Below are 15,320 nucleotides of genomic sequence, written 5' to 3'. Positions count from 1 at the left end.
GTAAACTCATGACCTCACACTCTCAGCAGGAGGGACTTCCCAAGGTCAGACTAAACAAACAAAAGGATGCCGGTTTCATTCCGAGTCTGTTTATTCCATCTATCACACTGGGTCGTCGCGTTTGGACGACAACAGCGAACAAACAACACCACACATTTGACACGGCCTCTGAAAATAGTAAAAGCACAGCGCAGATCTCACACTGACACAAAGGGAAAACAAACAGGATGAGGCCCCTCAGCATGGAGCGAGGAACATCAATACGTAGCTTCAAACATCGGGGCGTCGTTCGGATTATCAGCACACAGCAAAGTGTATCCACAATGTGCAGTTAAAATAGTCCAATTTTGACTTTGTCTTCTTTACAACCCTTCAGGATACCACCCTCCAGCAGCTTCATAAAGTCCAGTTTGACCTGAAACAGACATGAACGTATGGTGTTTAACACAGAAATGTATGAAAAAAATACTCTTGCTTTGATTAATAATTTGCATCTGATGTGTTTTTTTCCACAAAAAGTTTGTTTGAAATTTTTAAAATTACATCTACATCTCCTCCCTCATTGAAAAATCCAGATTATATGAATATGCAAATATTGTTCATTTCAAGATGTCTCCTACTTCACTGAAAAGTCCATTCTAAGTGTCTGTGTAGTGGAGGATTCAAGTTCCCATATCACGCACCCACGATGCATATTGGACCATGATTGGCCTCTAAACTAGTCGTGATGTCACAAATCCTGCCCACATGTTAAACTCAGTGGTGGAAAAAGTACTCAGGTCTTGTATTGAAGTAAAAGTACTAATACCAGAGTTTAAAAATACTCCGTCACAAGTAAAAATTCTGCATTTAAAATCTTACTTAAGCAAAAAATATATTATATTACAGGATTATTATTATTAAAGTGGCAGCAGGCAGAATATTTTTGGCATCATTCGGCAAAAACTCCATAATAACCTTTCAGCATATTGTAATTCAAGTGTTCCTAGAGATTGCTAGACTTCTGCACCTCCTCATGGCTCTGTTTTCAGGCTAAAAAATCTAGCCCGTGACGGGAGTCTTTAGCCAATCACAGCTCATTTCAGAGAGAGAGCGTTCCTATTGGCTGTACATTCAACGGAGGCAGCTGTCAATCACTCACGAACTCCAATTAAACGGTCAAACTAGGCAGTGCGGATCAAATATGAATTCATATTCTGTTTTTGTAATGCTTATTTCTCTCCTCAAATGTTTTCAGAAACACCTTGTAGTGTACTGTATAACTGTAAAATGAGACTTTTTTTTAAATCATTTTTTCCTCAATTCTACCTACCTACCTTTAATACATTAATGTGTACTATCACTTAATGTTAGCTGGTAAAGGTGGGGCTAATTTCAGCTACTTTATATACTGCAAGCTAGCTTAATCTATAATAATACATTATAATTCATTAGTTGATTTTTATTTTGTACTGGCAATGTAATACTGCAGAGTGACAAATAACAGAAGCTGTCAAATAAAAGCAGTGGAGTAAAAAGTACAATATTTGCCTTCAAAATATATTGGAGTAGAAGTACCTCCAATAATGTAGCATAAAATGGAAATACCCAAGTAAAGTCCAATTACCTCAAAACTGTACATACGTACGGTACATGAGTAAATGTATTTAGTTACATTCCACCACTGATTTTAACTGAGAGTTAAGGTAAATCTTTTTAGCCCAGCAGGGGGCAGTGGCTCACCTCAGGAACGTCCACCATCCTTCTGAGCTTCTGGTCCCTCCAGTTCCAGTCCAGGACCACGTATCTCAAAGCCTGCAGGCTCAAACCCTCTGGGGACCAAATTAACAGTATATACAGATTAACTTCAAAGCTCTTGAGGTCTTATGAAACAGGAGGACTATTTGTGTCCAACCTTACCTTTCTCAATAAGAGCGCTGATCCTGCCAGGTGTCCCTACTCCGATGTGGGTGACGCCCTTTTGCAGCAGCTTCACCTGCTCCTCTATCTGTACAGACATAAAGACAACTGTTAATATTGTTCTGAAAAAAACCAACATGCATCATAATGAACTGACTGACAGCTCTATTACCTTTATATGTTTTGCAAAAAGTTTTATTGCTTTGGCTTCACCCCTGAAGGCGGTCAGCTGCCTGAAAATAACACAAAACAAAATCATGTAAATATAATAAAAAGGTTGTAAGAGAAGAAATTCAATAAACATGTCCGGTGCGTCACTTACTTAATGAGCTCGATGGCTCGGAGAGCGGAGCTACAGACGATGAGCAGAGCCACGGAACTCTTTTCTGTGTGATTCTTTTGAATCTTCGACCACTTGGGACAAACTTAACAGAAAAAGGACGAAATAAAAAGTGAGATGGGTGTTCAAAAAATAAACAGCTAATGGAAGATTTTTATTTTAGAACACCACTCACCCTGTTTCAGATATGAGGAGAGGGTGTGCGTCAAGTCATTACTGGTCAGGAAGCAGGAGTCTGGAAAGATGGAGGAGGGCAGGCGGTGACCTTAGTGAATCAATGAATCAGCAGATATTGACTGAACTTCCGAGTTAAAGGGGACTCGCCCTGACTCACCCAGCAATTTGAGCTCCTCCTGCTCGATCACAGAGAGCTTGTCTGAGAAGTACTGCGTGACCAGGTTCTGCAGGTCAGCCGGACAGCCTGCCTTTGGCTCCGAAGAGGACAAGACATCTGTGATTGTCTTCTTCTTCTGGTAAACAAAATATAGTCATGTACAGTAATATTCACAGACAAAGCCAACAGTGACTGTTGTACCTCTTTGAAAACAGCAGGTGTCACCACACTCACCTTCCGCTTTCTTTTGGGTTTTGTTGATTTTTCATCCTCGGTCTCTTTCTTCGGAGGAATGATACACTCTTTCTGTGATCACAATACAGACGGAACACACAATTGAGGCAAAGTACTTGATACTACTTATTAATCAGTGTTTTGGATGCATTTTATATCATGAACTCAATAAATGAATCCCAGATAATCCTCAGGGGTAAAAATTCATTATAGCATAAAGAAAAAATACAAATATGATAAATGTGTAATACATAATTAAAGTCCATCAACATGCTATGACCAAATCAACAGATCTACATTAAACAGGCCGCAATTAAACCTGCAGTAGGCAGTATATTTTTGGTAACCAGAGAATGTTTGACACTTCTATTCAAACCATTAATTAATTATCATTTCCAGTTTATTTTCTGCCAATCAACTAATTGCCTAATTGTTCCAGCTCCAAAGCATACACGAGGCCAATACATCACATTGTTATATTCACTATTAATTTGATACATTTCTTGATATCTATTCAATCTGTGAGGGATAGAGTACAGCGAGCCGGTCATTGTTGTGAAATAAACAACGCCCGAAGGGATTTCTTTCACAACAATGACCCGCTAGCTGTACATTATCCCACTTATTACACAAATACTTAATTAAGAAATCAATAATTTGACACAAAAATGGTCCACCAGTCTGACATCAGAACTGCGCCCATAGCAACGGTCTGTTATACATAGCAACGGTCTGTTATACATAGCAACGGTCTGCTATACATAGCAGTGGTCTGCTATAAAGTAATAACAGACCGTAGAACGCTGTGATTAACCAATCAGAATAGAGTATTCAACAAAGCCGTGTAATAACACCGAATAATATCCTGACAATTTCAATATAGTGGTTTAGAAGAAAACGGTTTCCTAATTAGGTGTACTGTAGAAACCTTCTGATTGGCAGCTTTTACACAGGAAGGTAGAATACCTGTTCATTCTTTTTCTTCTTCTTGGCCTGAACAGTTTTCTCTGTCACACTCTTCCTCTTCTCTGGTTTTGTCTTTGCGTTTGGTTTTTCTGTCGGCTGTTTCTCTTGTTGCGTCTCCTCCTCTGCCTCAGACGCATCTGGGGAAAAAAAAGAGGGAGAAATTTCCTCAGTACACTTCTGGTGGATATTTGGGTTAACTTGCAACTGGGAGTAGTGCAAGATAAAAAAAAAAAAATATCAAGATCAAAATCAGCTTTATTGGCCAAGTATGTAAACACATAAAAGGAATTTGACTCTGGTTGTTGTTGCTCTCAATGTACATACACAGAAATAGACAAAACAGCTAAAAACAAGGACAACAAAGCTGAGCAAGGTAAGGGGTAAAGGGTACATTTTAGATTTATTTTCAACAGATATTAAAATGTTCACAGTTTTTTTAAGATGAGGCAACACAGAGCTGAGAACACATTTTAGGTTTTGCTGTTTGTCATACTCTCCATGAGAGATTTAGCATTTGCACATCATGTTACAGACTGTTTAGGTCTCTCATCAGGTGTACTCCAGGCAGCACATTTCAGTCACTACAGAAAAAGCAGAAGTACGCAAAACTTTCCCCGAGATAACAATGTAGCAGACCTCAATCCGAGCATGTGGTTATATTTAGCTTCTCTGTTGCTACCACTTCTCTGTGCATACCTCTCGCCTCATGCGATGAGGTCATGCTCAGACCCTCTGGCATAATATGCAAGTTTGTTCAAAAAATACTTTAAAAAACAGATGCCAGAGTGAACTTGGCAATAAATCCGTGGGTTTCATTGCAGTGCCCTTTTTTAAAATTGCATTTTTAAAATTCCTACTTTTTCATTGTAGTTCTCCTTCTTGCCAAAAACGAATCGGTAGCACCAAAACAAGTATTATATCATGAAACCACTAATAGAAAACACCTGCTGTGACCTCACTGATTGCAGCGTGACCAACAAGATCTCAACATCCCCCCTAAGGCCTAAAGACCTGAACCTTCAGGGACTTAACTGACGTCACCTGGTAAATGGTTGATTGTGAGAGGCTACAAAGGCTTGAAATGGTATAAATATGAATGGTTACAGATAATGGATGGATGGATATTACCATGCTCTGCTATACCTGTGCTGTGACGCAACAATATCTCCAACTTGGTGAAAAGAACTGCAGAAGTGTCAACAAACCATTTGCAAAATGTTTGAGCCACCATTGCCGGCAGTTAAAATCCAATATTAACACTGATAGTTATTCAACAGTTCAATTAATTTAAAAAGAGCTACACACAGTTTGTTTGCATCTGGTTTTAATTTTCAACAAACTGCTCGAAATACATAACACTGCAAAAGTAGCTAATTTAGGCTGTTTAAATGACGTGATACAAGACTAGCAGAAGGGGTAACCATGCATGAACACTCCCAAGTCAGAATAATGGGAGATTTTTCCGGTTCTTAAAAGAAAAAAGGTAACGACTGCATACTACTCCATGCCACAATAATGTTTTATTGACTACGTTTCGATGCTGCTTGGATCTTCGTCAGGTCAAAGTGTTTGAAAAAGTGGAATAAAGCACACCAATAGGCAAACATGCTCTATGATGGCAGGTGTAGTTCATCCAAAACACCAGAGTGATAAAAAAACATCCACAAACAATTCACAACTTGATAAAGTACATAAAAACAGTAATACAAAAGCCCTACTTCTAAATATCCAACATGTTATTTGATGTCATATTCATCATCTCATATATCAGAAAATCCATCACCTACGTTCAAAAATATTACATTACACTGAGGTAGAGGAAAAAGGAAAGAAGAAATATTTAATACTTAATTTGTACAATAAATTGGGTCTAAAACACCTTCAGCTAACATATTTTCATTTTTACAAATATGTGTGTCAGAATATAGAAATGTAACTGTATATGTATATATAGGAAGAGCCATCATAGTACAACCATTATAATTTGTTTTAGAGAAAATGTTTGATCTCATACTCTTGATTCAGACCTATGGGTGTGAGAGTGTGGAGAGTGAAAATATGGTTTTCCTGTTCTTCCCATTCTGCCAACGCTGTGTGCATGCAGCATCATTTCCTAATGTGTATTATACTGAAGCAACGCTTAAAAAAAAAAAAAGAAGACTTTCTGGAAACTATAAGAGCATATGTAAGTTCAGTATAACAGTGATGAAAAACACTCGAACATGCCTCTGACCGGCCACTGTGGGTTGCTGCTTCAGGCCAAGAGCACTCCCAAAACACGAACTAACACCCGTTGCCAGATTTTCTGCCTTGTCCTCTAATTTGCCATCCCCCAATCAATTCATCCAATCATTATCATCACGCCCTTCAACCCCTTGGTGTTGTTTTTCCAGGACCATAAAAAAAGAAAGGACGATGCAAAGGACGGACGAGGGATCATTCTCCCTTGCAGGTCTTTTTCTTTCTATTAGGCCTATTCAATAACTACACCCCTTCTCCACTTCATCCCTCACTCCCAGACCTTCATCCTTATTTGTTACAGTCATCTGTCTGGTCAAACACTCCTTTTGCTGAAAGACCACTCCCACTATTGATGGGCCAAAGCAATCGTTTTCCCACTCTCTTGCTCTGCTGGTACTCATCCCTTTCTCTCTCTCTAATGCTGAAGGAAAGTGAGGATACACAGGTGCCAAAGACCAGGAAACAGAAGACAAAGGGAAGAAGAAAGACTAGTCACAGAGGTGACTTCAACATATTGGAGATAAATGGATTATAATTGAAGGCCAAGCCGATATATGACCAGTAAGCGGTTCAGATCCACCTGTCCTGCAGCAGGTAAGTGTATTTTTTCCAGGATTACTTGTGTGTGGATGCAGCTTTGAGTGTGAGAGGGATGAAGACATTTTAACCAATTAGCAAATATTTTTCCAGCAAGGCAGCTAGGTAAAATGTCTAGCTTGCGAGAACAAATCTTGCAATTAGTTCACCTTTCTAATATGATTTGCACCATCTACAGGTGCAATTTATGTGCTTGAGTTGACAACATAAAAATGCAATCACCTGACAGGGCCGTTTTGTGCTCAGTGAGCTGTGAAATACTCATCAATACAATAAAGCCTGTGGGTTCAGGAGTTAACCAAAACCCTCAGATGAGTGGAAGCTGCTGACGGGGCAGCCACACGGATGTTAAGCCTAAAACACATTTCTAATCTCACCATTAGCACAAGACAAACCTGACACACTGGTCGAGGAGGCAATCAGCAACGCTCTATAGGTGATGAGTTGCTGATTCAGCATGGATTTGATTTGGTGTTATGTAGGGAATGAGCCATCTCGTTAATTCATCAACTGTAAGGGTGCTTCTACTCACTTAACACAACGGACATAATACACATATTGTTTTGTACCGATACTTGTCAACAATGTAAGATCACAGAGGCATCAAGGGGAGTGCTGGGTTCCCTGTAGTACAGTACTGAAATATCTCTACTAGGGCTGTCAAAGTTAACGTCTTTAATGCATTAACGCAACTTGTGATTTTTTAGGTTGTAGCGGGCTCAGTTTTAAAGCTAGAGTGAAGATACTGGTATCATATGTAACTAGAAAACCTAGGAATCCATTGGTACCAACCATGTCATGGGGGCAAGTCAACGTCAACTCAGCACACTGACAGCAGTTGTTGCCTGTTGGGCTTGAGTCTGCCATGTTATGATTTGAGCATATTTTCTATGCTAAATGCAGTACCTGTGAGGGTTTCTGGACAATATTTGTCATTGTTTTGTGTTGTTAATTAATTTCCAATAATAAATATATAGATACATTTGCATAACGCAAGCATATTTGTCCAGTCCCATGTTGATAAATGTATGAAATACTTGACAAATCTCCCTTTAAGGTACATTTTGAACAGATAAAAAAATGTATGATTAATTTGCGATTAATCGCGATTAACTATGGACAATCATGTGATTAATCAGGATCAAATAATTTAATTGATCGAGAGCCCAACCACACAAATATTTCCGGCTCACCTTCTCCATCTAAATCAGTCCCCTTGCATCACAAGTATGACATCTATACATATACATCTATACATATCTGACAATCCAGGTCAGGGTATAAGTATCCGGTTAGATATTTCTGTTTGACCAATTTTGGATTAGAACAGTTAAGTGCTTTTATTTAAGGACAGTTTCCTGTACTGTATGCAAGATAAGAGATCACAACAGCTACAACAAGGTCATTCAGAGGTCAGGGGTAATAGACTGAAAATTAGCTTTAGTTTCCTCCATCTTTGTAAATTCTGTCGAAACACTACATTTATTAGGGGGGGCTCTAAATTTTATGGAGGGCCTGAGGGCCCGATTTATGTAAAATCATCCAATCTGTCTGTATTTAGCACCTGGCTTATTAAAGCCTCAAAAAATGCATGGTGAGGAGCACATATCACTGATTAATCACACGCAAAGTGCACCTCTAATGACAAGCAGACTGAGCTGAGGATGATGCGCCTACCTGATCAATAATAATGGTTTGAAATGAGACGCACGGGGTTTAGTAAATGTTGCTCTAATGTGGCTCTATACATCACTGCTGGAGTAAAACAGCCCAACATACCTGACATATGCTGCTTGGTATATGTTCTATGGGGGATATTTTCCAAAATATATTCTTCCATTTAATATTTTGATGACCGTGATGAAGAGCACTGTTTGGTCCAAACTCTCCCACTGGTGTTTACTGGGTTAAGTTCTGGTGACTGCGAAGGCCTCTACCACTGTCTACTAGTTACTTGCTTAATTGTATAATGCTGTACACCTATAGAACCATCTGTAGTTATATTTCTACACTCATTTAGCAAGCAACTATTTGCTATGTAAAGATATAGAGGAGTAATGTCTACCTGAGCAGAGAATGAAGTCACTCTCCCTATATTTGTGTTGTAATCCAAGCTTCTCCGTGCTTTGTTGATATCGCTGGGCCTGCCATGCATGTTTTTAGTGCATGTTTGTGCATGTGAGCGTGCCCCTCTGGCTAGCACACGGTCGCTACTCTGCACTGCGCACATACAGCTGTCACAGCTGACAACGCCCTCCCGACCGAAGGTGCCGTCGCGGAAGCGTAGGACCCACCCTCCGGTTCCCCCTCACGCCAACACTGTTATCTCTGTCAGCACTTTTGCCATTGTTTCTACAGTTAGCGCTGTTAGCACCGTTAGCTGCGAGCCGGCCATGTTGAGAGGCAATAGAAATGCTCCCAATGCCGTATTTAGCACCTTGAATTTGTCACCCCTCTTTACATGAGAGCATTGGACTGTGCAGGTATTGTTGTAGTTAAGTGAGAGGGCAAGAAAATCTCTCTTCTGTACTTTATAAACTTCCCCGCATAATTTTGCATTCAGATTGATGCCAAATGCAGCACCTTGGGCAGTATAAAAATCAATAGACTCCATTTAAATTGCAATACAAATGACTATTATGGGACTCGAGCAATTCTTTCTCCCAGGAAGTAAAGAACTTGGATTAGCCAAGAATAAAAGCATGGTGAATAAATGGAGGCTGTGACAAAGATGACAGAGGCTAACTAAATGCATACCAGATAAATAAAACCGTAGAGAGGAAAATCTTAAGTGTTTCAAAGGGAACAAAAAGGGACTGGAGAACACTGATTGCACTTATGTCTTAGTCCATTTTGACTCTGATGAAGATACAGCAAGTGTCGAAACATTAGTCTGTTTGTGTTATTAAAGGCTGCAAATCAATCAGTGTGCTCCAGATCTTTTTTTCCCTTGGAAGCTTACCGTCCTTTGAAAAGCACCCGATTCAGTTGAATGCTGCTGGAGGATGTGCGGAGAACCCCATTTCAATAAGTCTAAAGTGTTGCCTGAGGAGAGCAGACGTTGATCTATGAGAAGGTCAATATCTTCAATGTACCCTAAGCCTTACCCCCCAATATCCTCCATGCCACTCTCGCTCCAGATGGTGGAGTCAGTAGGAGGAAAAGAGTATGCTTTCAGACACACACAAGGCACTGAGCTTACAGCTCAGATAGCCATAGATCAATGAAAGTCGATAGCTGTGGAGAAGGATCAGATGAAGGGAAATGGGGCCGCTCGGTCATCTTTAATGGGTCAGTCAATAGAGGTGACTGGTTTTAATGGATGGTCAATGGCGCTGACTGGATGTAAAGAGGATCAATCGACTGGTTCCAGGAAACGGCTGATTGTTTCACTTTCAGACAAATGGCACTCAGATTTGGTTATTAGTTTTTAAGGGTGATGTGCTCACTCGTGTAAACTGGCTCGTTGCCTACGCAGCTGCTTAAAACTGTGTCGGCCATGACCTCAGAAAAGCTCTCAATCATCAACACAGTTTACTCTATTAGTCTGATTAAAGATACCACTTTGGTCTGCACCGAGGGATAAGAGACCATTTAATCTCCTTGCAACCCAAACACGTCCCATTATATACAGGCGTATATAGATACTGTGCAATATGTCTATTGTGTGCTCCTATAAAAACAATATGATACTCTTCCATGGAATCGATTCAGCGCTTGTTTAAAACAATCAATAACTCATCTCAAGACATGTAGTATTGACTGATCTTGAGAGTGGTGCGTGTGTGCGAGTGGGCGTAGCAGTTATTGGTTTTGGAGGCCTGCAGCTTCCTCTCTAAAGCCACAATTTGAGCGCGTGTTATTGTTAAATCAATGGGGACTTTAGGCTGCATGCACAAAATTAACAAGCAGGCTGTAGTGGGATAGCGGAGAGGCAGAGTCGAATACCGGTCTGGTTACAAATTCATTGGCTTCCAACGCTTTGCTGTCCAATCCATTCAGTCCATCGTGTTAACATTTTTACTCCGTATTCAATTACTTGTTGACTGTTGTGTCGCTAATCCAGGGACTTGTTAAATCTTTTACACTGGCTAACTGGAGTTGAAATAAAGATAAGATTAAGTCCATGGAGGATTCACAGTGTCTTGCTTGATTTACAAGCTTGCTAAATGATGGGGTAGGAGTAGTTGTTATTTGGCTATCCTTGCTCCTGTTAGGGTTTGTCAGGACATTTAACCATGGCTTAAACATGTGCAGGGATGGAGTATCACCAGCAGGAGGAGTATTGGATGCACAGTAAGGGCTACAGTGATGATCTATTTAAGAGTGTTGCAAGCATATTTTGGATATACAAAGCAGGACTTCCTGTAAATCTCCTGTGACAGGCGTGGTGTACTTCATACACACACTCATATTCTCCCTCACACACATGACTCAAACCTTATTAACTCATAAAATCTGGATGATTTATAATTCCCCCATCAATTGTTTTGCATGAATATAAAGTAAACAGTAAAGCCCCTTTCCCACTGTACAAAAAAACCCCACTAACACCCACTAACATCTGGCTTTTGTCTTCAGTGGCAAAGGTTACAATCGGCATTCATTCCCGGGTCAAATTACTCTGCAGTAGTCACAGGTATTTATCGGCTTCAGCTCCGATCAGCAGTGATGGAAACGTGACACCCGGGTGGACACGCTAATTTTCACCTCTTTTCCTGTGCGATGCTATGTTGACACGCGTTGAAGTGAATATATAATAAATAAAATCAACAGGGATTTGGACAATTATGTAAGGGATAACGGAGTGGGAATAGCGAATGGGTCTTGCATCGCCCTGTCGGGGTTTATTTCACAACAATGACCCGCTAGCTGTACATTATCTCGCTTATTACACAACTATTTACTTAACAAATCAATAATTTGACACAAAAACGGTACACCAGAGTCCGACATCAGAACTGCGCCCATAGCAACGGTCTGATATACATAGCAACGGTCTGCTATAAAGAAATAACAGACCGTAGAACGCCGTGATTGACCAATCAGGATCGAGTACTCAACAAAGCTGTGTAATAAAATGTATTTACGTACAAAAGATACAATTAATATGCTCTCCTCTAAGCCACCAGACTCCAGTCAGACGACAGTAATTTTACCTCGATGATCATTGTAAAACACATTTCATTCAAACTCAATAGAAGAAAAAAATAATATAATAAAAAATAAAACATCAAACCATCTTTGTCTGTCTTTCAACTGTTCCAACAATCACCAACTCTGGTCCGAGAGTTTGTAAGAGAGACTGAATACGTAACAGATTAAAAAAAAAGAAGTTATCACCGTAACATTTTCACTGTTTAGTAGCCCTGCTTCCAATGCTGGCTGGCGAACGTGACACACCAGAACATGACACAGCAGAAAAAAACAGAAAATCATACTCATCTACTGGGAAATGAGACCATCGCCTATTTTTAGCAAGTTTTCCAGTGTTTTAAAAAAACTCCATATATGCACTAATTTGGGTGGAAAAGGGTAGAAGAAATGAATTTGTGCAGATCCATCTAATGTCTTGGGATATCATATGTGTGGGTATTGTCACGTCTCAGCTGGGCCTTTTCTCTGTTAAAGTTAAACCAAACGTCTGGTTTATTATATGATCTATGATCTGATCTATGATGTCTGCCTCTCGGGAATTTAGTCTCAGAAAGAGTGGTAAATCACAGAAAAAGTTAAATTGACTTGTTTCAGTGACAGCTGTCGTGTTCTATTGATCATTCATTGCATTATGTGGTATAGCCCCCAAACATAAATTGGGACACTGAGGCCCTGCAACACATATACAGATATTTTTTTAAAAAGCCACACGCAGACAGAGTTTTGGCTCACAAAAACGTATGTTTTTAAAAAACGCCTTCTAAAGTGCAGATTTTTAAACACTGCGGTTACTTTGTATCTGTGCGGACGTGTAAAATGGAGCGTTTGGGAAACGATGACGTCCTCTCCTCATTTGTTGCTTTAAGTAATGAGCATGCACCAGAAACAATAACAAAGATGGTGGTCTACCGGCTTTTTTACGTTTTTTCAGGACTGCTCGGACTAATTACTACTTTACATTTGAAAAATGTTACAGTCACAGGAGGCCAAAGCAGGTAACACATTAGACATGTTGAGGCTGAATGGCGATTGAAGGCGAGGTTGGGAGCACTCAAAAGGGCGATGGACATAAACCTGAATGACCTCCCTAAAGAGACAATTGATGACAGCAGAGTGATGAAGGTCATGCAGTTTGACCAGGAATCCCAGCCCACCACCAACAATAGCTGTCATTGAACTGACTGTAATGAAGCCGAAGGAAAGGGAGTGAGAAGGGTGGTAACAAAGCTCCTTGACCCTTAACTTGCGATTTCACTTGTGGTGACATGTAAATATTACGGCGAGCGGAGCTTTTGGAGTCGTTTTTGCGTTCAAGTATGGACGGAGATATTTTGTAAAATGAAGGTCATGTGGACAGATTTTTTTTTGTTAACGGAGGGGTTAAAAATGACTGTTTACTTGTAGACAGGGCCAGACTGACATTCACGTGTTTGAGTCAAGCCAATCCTGGCTGGCAGAGTGTGATAGGAGCTCCTGATGATGTCACACAGTGAGGTGCTAATCAGAGACATGAGGTAATGTAAATAACCCAAAGCTTTTAAGCTTTCACAAGGACCAAACCAGGAAACCCTTATCTCACGTTGCCTTGTCAGCATATTGCAACTTACATAATGTGGATAGTGTTGTTGGCCCAAAGATTATTTAGGCTTTTGATACTACTCTTCCTATGAATGTTACAGCTCTGTTTCCCTTCTCCTTTGCTTTTTACCAATCCTTATCTTTGCATCCATTCCTCTCTTGCTCTATTCCAAATCCCCCAACAGCAGGTTTCATATGGATGACATTTGTAACACTGCTGTCGCCAGTCGCCAACACAAGACACTGATGCAATACATGTGGAATCTAGCAATCTGATATCAGAGTGAGGATAGGGGTTAATTGTGTTAGCACCAGCACACAAAATCAACAGTAAATGGTAGAATTTCACATCTTGATTACTCAGTGAGCTTCCATCAAGTCTTGCTCAACATAAATAACTCCTAGAGGACAAACCTTACCTCATCGCAAAACAACGTAGACCATATTCCATTACATCACTGACCGTCAAATGGTCCTTGTTTTGCTTTCCACAGCTATGTTTACCATTTGATTTATAGCCCTTAATCACTATAATGTAGGAAAGACCACCTACAAGCATACAACAAACCATGCAAAACAAATAACCAAAATACATCCATTTGGAAAGAAGAAAACAAGAAAAACATTTATTAAGATGGTAAGTCTAATTTCAACTCTCTAGTTGCTATAAATAAAACTTAAATATTATACTTTATATTAAGTCAGTCATACTGTATAAACAGCACAGTGCTGCATTACCTCATTCTGTTGAAGCTGTTTTGCTCAACCTCACTATTTTATTTTAGTTCAACAACCGACACTATATAATCTAGACTTCAAACATCATTTGAAGACTGACAGACTAATACGGCTGTTAACTGATGGCACTGAAGTGTGCTCTTCCAAGTGCAGCCGAGGGTTCAGATCACAGCAATCTTTATCATAAGAAAATGTTTGTACTCTTTCATCAACCCCAAACTCAACATTCAGTAGTCGTGTAAGCCTTTAACAGCACAGACGACAGGAACACCGCTACATCTGGCACTTAAAACTTATCAATGGCGATAAAAGGGGAATGGGAGCCATACTCAAATATTTAACATCTTCTGTCAGGTGCATCAAACTAAACACACCCAAATAATGAAAGGGAATGATTTTGAAGGCGGAAAATAACTGTTTATAAATCATCCTTGCTCTATGTAAGACATACACAGTTGCAAAAAAAAAAGGTGAAATATTTCCAAGAGCATTTCTTTAGTTTTTTAATCCTTCTCTGGCAACATAAATGAACATGCATTAACTGGACAAACAATCTTGATGTAAAAATGACACTGTAATTCGCAAGTCATTTAGCACACAATAAGAACACTGTTCTTGCTTTTGGCGTGTCATTTGTACGCCATGTAGTCTGTATTGACTGCAATGTAAACGCTAGGGTTCTGTATTGGCTAGAATCTGGTGATACGATATGTATCATGATACAGGGGTAATGATTCAATTTATTGCAATATATTGCGATACTGTAAGCAAGGGGATAAATTGCGAATTGTGATGCATACTGCATGCAAAAAAATACATGTTTTTTGCCCCAAACTGCATGTGATTATCATAAAGTGGGCATGTCTGCAAAGGGGAGACTCGTGGGTACCCATAGAATCCATTTTCATTCACATATCTTGAGGTCAGAGGTCAAGGGACCCCTTTGAAAATCACCATGCCAGTTTTTCCTCACCAAAATTTAGCATAACTTAGTAGCGTTATTTAGCCTCCTTAATGACAAGCTAGTATGACGTGGTTGGTATCAATAAATTCCCTTGGTTTTCTAGTTTCACAAGATGCCAGTAACTTCAGGCCAGCTTTAAAAACCAGCGACAACCTCTGAAAGATCGAATAGCGGTCAGGCCCAATTTTTAAGGGGTTAATAAAAAATCAATAGTGTTTTGGAGAATCGATACAGTATTGCACAACATAATATTGCGATACTCATGTGTATCG

The 15,320-nt window shown here is 39.8% G+C and overlaps 1 protein-coding gene across 2 annotated transcripts in view; it reads right to left on the bottom strand.

Annotated features, from left to right (window-relative positions):
- Window positions 1–73: 73 nt before the first annotated feature.
- The window catches only part of cmss1 (cms1 ribosomal small subunit homolog), a 40,049-nt gene continuing 24,802 nt past the window's right edge, over window positions 74–15,320 (bottom strand). Inside the window, exons 2-10 of one of the 2 annotated variants that reach the window (XM_037789286.1) lie at window positions 3,774–3,910; window positions 2,808–2,879; window positions 2,574–2,709; window positions 2,415–2,474; window positions 2,222–2,324; window positions 2,072–2,132; window positions 1,900–1,987; window positions 1,723–1,811; window positions 74–415 (exon numbers count right to left, since the gene is read on the bottom strand). In XM_037789286.1, the coding sequence (XP_037645214.1) occupies window positions 332–415; window positions 1,723–1,811; window positions 1,900–1,987; window positions 2,072–2,132; window positions 2,222–2,324; window positions 2,415–2,474; window positions 2,574–2,709; window positions 2,808–2,879; window positions 3,774–3,910 (830 nt within the window). In that variant the 3' untranslated portion in view covers window positions 74–331. The remainder of the gene's footprint in view (window positions 416–1,722; window positions 1,812–1,899; window positions 1,988–2,071; window positions 2,133–2,221; window positions 2,325–2,414; window positions 2,475–2,573; window positions 2,710–2,807; window positions 2,880–3,773; window positions 3,911–15,320) is intronic. The other variant, XM_037789287.1, reaches the window with a different exon arrangement.

The sequence above is a fragment of the Sebastes umbrosus genome, chromosome 13 (genome assembly GCF_015220745.1).
Source record: "Sebastes umbrosus isolate fSebUmb1 chromosome 13, fSebUmb1.pri, whole genome shotgun sequence".
Classification (NCBI taxonomy): Eukaryota; Metazoa; Chordata; class Actinopteri; order Perciformes; family Sebastidae; genus Sebastes; species Sebastes umbrosus.
This window is presented reverse-complemented; position numbering and strand designations above follow the sequence as displayed.